Raw genomic sequence first — 3,631 nt, forward strand, 5'->3', positions numbered from 1 at the left:
GAGTGTACTCTGATTCATTTGCTGTGAAGAAGACTTCTCATGAGCCTTAGTCAGTCTTCAGGGAACCCCTACTTGGTTAGAAACTCTTGCAGAAAATCAAGAGGCTAGAATTTGAAACCAGGTGCTAGATAAGCTCCTATGAAAGCAAAAGTTTTAGAACAAAGAAAACCATTCTCCATCACTAGGCTGTTCCCCCTACACTGTTCCATTTCACAGATGAGAAAACTGACGCCCAGAAAGAAAAAGGAATGTGACAAAGGCCTCACAACAAGTCCCGGGAAAAGAATCTGGATCTCCCTACTCCCTGTCCAAAGTGTTTTCCACCACCCCTTGCTTTGGGTGACCTCTATTAATCCTAGCACCCAGAGGAGACAGCAAAATCTGCAGTGGACCTGAATTAGAATGTAAGTTCAGAAATAAAAGAGACCTATCTCTGCTCTGCTTTGTTAAAGTAGTTCTAGTAATGTCAGTAATTCACATACCTTGTTGCAGCTAACGGAGCTACCACTTGCCCTTGGCTATAACCCTAAGTAAGTGAAAGACTTGGCCAGAGGTCACTGATTCCCTGCCTGATCTGGGAGGGAAGTGAGGCATTCTAGGTGCCCTGTTAGGGCTGTTCCTGAATGTGGAATCAGTCAGTCCAGACCCATGACCATCCACGACATCTGCACAAAACACATACAGGTTCTAATTCTTCTCTGTGAAACTTGCAGTGTTTTATGCCAAAGCTAAAGGTAGCCTCACAGATTTGAGTTTCTGCATTTACAAAGGCATCAGCTGGAGGTTGTGATTACTTTAACAAATGTGCACCTAATTTCCATACCTACCCAAAGTTTGGGTTTTGGAGAATTCACATTCCCAGAGCTCCTCAGTTTCATGGGGAAGTTGCCATGGTTGGCGTAGTTCTCATAGAAAAGCTAAAAGTAAGCCTGAAACCCACCAACTCTCCAGACACAAACCCACTGTGGGTTATCAGTACTTGGGCTTACCTGGAACATCAATCAATCTTTTGTAGACATTCAAGAAGGCTGCCTCAGCTTCTTTGCTTCTTTTACTCAGTGCATCAATCTGAAAGAGAATGGGGGGAAAAAAAAGACAAAGAGCTCAAAATTTGTCAAGAGGTAATTTAAAAATCATTACACATCTAGTGAGTTCCCACAGCAAATGGAAGTCTAATTTCTCTATGTAAATGCTGGACAACTGGGCCTTTAACCTCTTAGAGGAAATGTCTATAAACACAAGAAAGGGAGACAATCCACGTGGGCCCAGCTTGTGAAGGTGCAGTGCTTCAGATGAAGCCATTTGCAACACTCAGCCCCACTGCCCACTTTTGAGTGTGGGCTTTCCACAGAGAAAATGGTCCGGCACCCTCCCTGGAATCTTTCCTTTTTCTGTAAGTATTTACTAAGAGCTGACCGTGTGCCAGACACTGTGCAGGAGGTGGGACAGACAGGGACAGCTACTCGCTCCAGGAGCTCGAGGGCCAGTAGGACCAACAGGTATGTAAACAAGTAAGAAATCCCAGCTGGGAAAGTGCTAGGTAAGCAGAGCCATGGGGATGCGAAGAAAGGGACATGAAGCAGAAAAGTAGGTGACGTCTGAGTGGAGGCCTCCAGAGCTGTTCACCATGAGATACCACACAGAAGGGGAAGAGCACATTCAAACACCCAGACCCCAAAACGAAACATACCCGGAGCTCAGTTCTTAAATCTGGGGTTCATAGACCTTTAAGAATTTTATGAAAGCCAAGGACCGTACTAGAAATACATACCCACAGTTTTGCATTCTATTTTAGGACACTCACATGTCCACTAGTGTTCTGTCTATGGAATCCAGAATAAGAACCCACTGATGGGGTTGGAACATGGATACATGAGGAGGAGTGGTGGGCTATGAGACTGGACAGGTGAGGAGTCAGATCACGAAGGCTGTCAGTGCATGTGGAGGAGGGTGACCTTCATTGTTTGGGCATAAGTCAGAGTGGAAGGACGGGATGGGGCAGGAAGGAGGCAGCCATTCAGTGGCTGTTGCCTTCCCCCAGGTGAGAAACGTGCAGGGAAGTGAAGGTAGGGATTGAGAGGACGCCAATCAGAGAGATAAGGTCCAAGTGAGTTGATGTGAGGCCCAGAGGGGCTGGGAAGGTCAAGGATGGCACCTAGATTTCTAGCTTAGGCAATGAGTGAGTTTCTGTGATGGTGGCCAGGACCAGTTTGCTTGGTGAACTAACCCAGTAGAGCTAGTTTCCTGCTAATGTAGTCTTATTCATCAAAAAAAAGGTGACATGTGGAACTCTTGAGTGAGCTGGACACACATCGAAAGAGCCTGACTGTTAGATGGACTCAGTACATGTTTTGCTCACGTAACGCTTGCTGAGACAACAGATCACTTTTTACACCTGAAGCATGCAAGATGCTACATGCATGAAGTTCATACTGGCTCAGGAAAAGGACACTAAATTATATATTCCTTCTGTCCCCTCAAAGAATTATACTCTCTGTCTTCAATGTTATTAAAGAGGCAAGAGGATGTGCTTTAATTACAGGGCCTCTCACCTGAGACAAGCAACAATTTGTTGAAGACAGAGAGGTCGCCTGATTAGGGATGGGAAGACCCTGAGGAGCAGGACACGCGGCTAGCAGGGGCCAGGTCTTAGGAAGTCCAGTGCCAAGAACACTAGTGATGCAAGCATTTTGTTTCAACTTCAAACAATTGTGTTCCAAGATTGCTATTTGAAGTCAACTGTTTGGAACTTGGACACGTATTTTCCCCCCATAAAATAAGGTTGTGATTTAGGTATTGGAGTTTTCAGAATAATCCATAACAGCTCCTTAAATATGATAAGACGTTCTCTCTTTATTTTTAAAATAAAATGTTTTTTTTCCCTTTGATAATTAGTAATTCATGCTCTTTGAATTGGAAAAATATCAAAAAAGAGAATTAAAATCATAATGCTGCTGTTCACTAGTGGACGTCACCTTTGTCTCTCATCTGTAGTTCCCTTCAAATTTTTTTCTAACTTATAAAACATAGTTGAATGAAATGTAGGCATATAGGGGAACCAGAGGGACAGAAGGTAGATTAGTGGTTGTCTAGGGCTGGGGAGAGAAAGGATGGGGGTTTGGAGGATGCAGGTTTCTTTCTGGGGTGGTGAAATGTTCTACAATTGATTGTGATGATGGGGCATATGTGAATACAGTAAAAGTCAATGGACTGCAGACTCTAAATGGGTGGATTATATGGTATGTGAATTATATCTCAATAAAGCTGTTAAAAAGGTATTATGTGTATTTGAAATCAAGCCATATGTAAAATTTCATATTATGCTTTCATAAATCTTTTACAATATCTATTACAAATTCTGGAAAATGTCTTAATACTATTTCAAATGGACCTAACCAGCACATATATACATGTTTTGAGTAATAATGGATTTGGAGTTGCCTCTCCAGATGGCGGGAACACTGCCTGCACATGGGGTCTCTCTCTCACCCAATAGCGTGTGCCCACAGGAAGCAGAGTGTCTGCCCAGAAAGCAAGGCAGATGCCTTGGCTGCTCTCTGTACCTCACAGAAGCCCTCACTTCCTAGGTATTCTGACTAAGCGCACAAAGGGTGACTGATTGCCTCTGTGG

The 3,631-nt window shown here is 43.8% G+C and overlaps 1 protein-coding gene across 2 annotated transcripts in view; it reads right to left on the bottom strand.

Annotated features, from left to right (window-relative positions):
- The window catches only part of CUX1 (cut like homeobox 1), a 347,921-nt gene that overhangs the window by 156,505 nt on the left and 187,785 nt on the right, over positions 1-3,631 (bottom strand). For both annotated transcript variants that reach the window (XM_015594614.2, XM_015594613.2), the window contains exon 4: positions 990-1,068. In XM_015594614.2, the coding sequence (XP_015450100.2) occupies positions 990-1,068 (79 nt within the window). The remainder of the gene's footprint in view (positions 1-989; positions 1,069-3,631) is intronic.

Source organism: Pteropus alecto, unplaced genomic scaffold, assembly GCF_000325575.1.
Source record: "Pteropus alecto unplaced genomic scaffold, ASM32557v1 scaffold68, whole genome shotgun sequence".
NCBI lineage: Eukaryota > Metazoa > Chordata > Mammalia > Chiroptera > Pteropodidae > Pteropus > Pteropus alecto.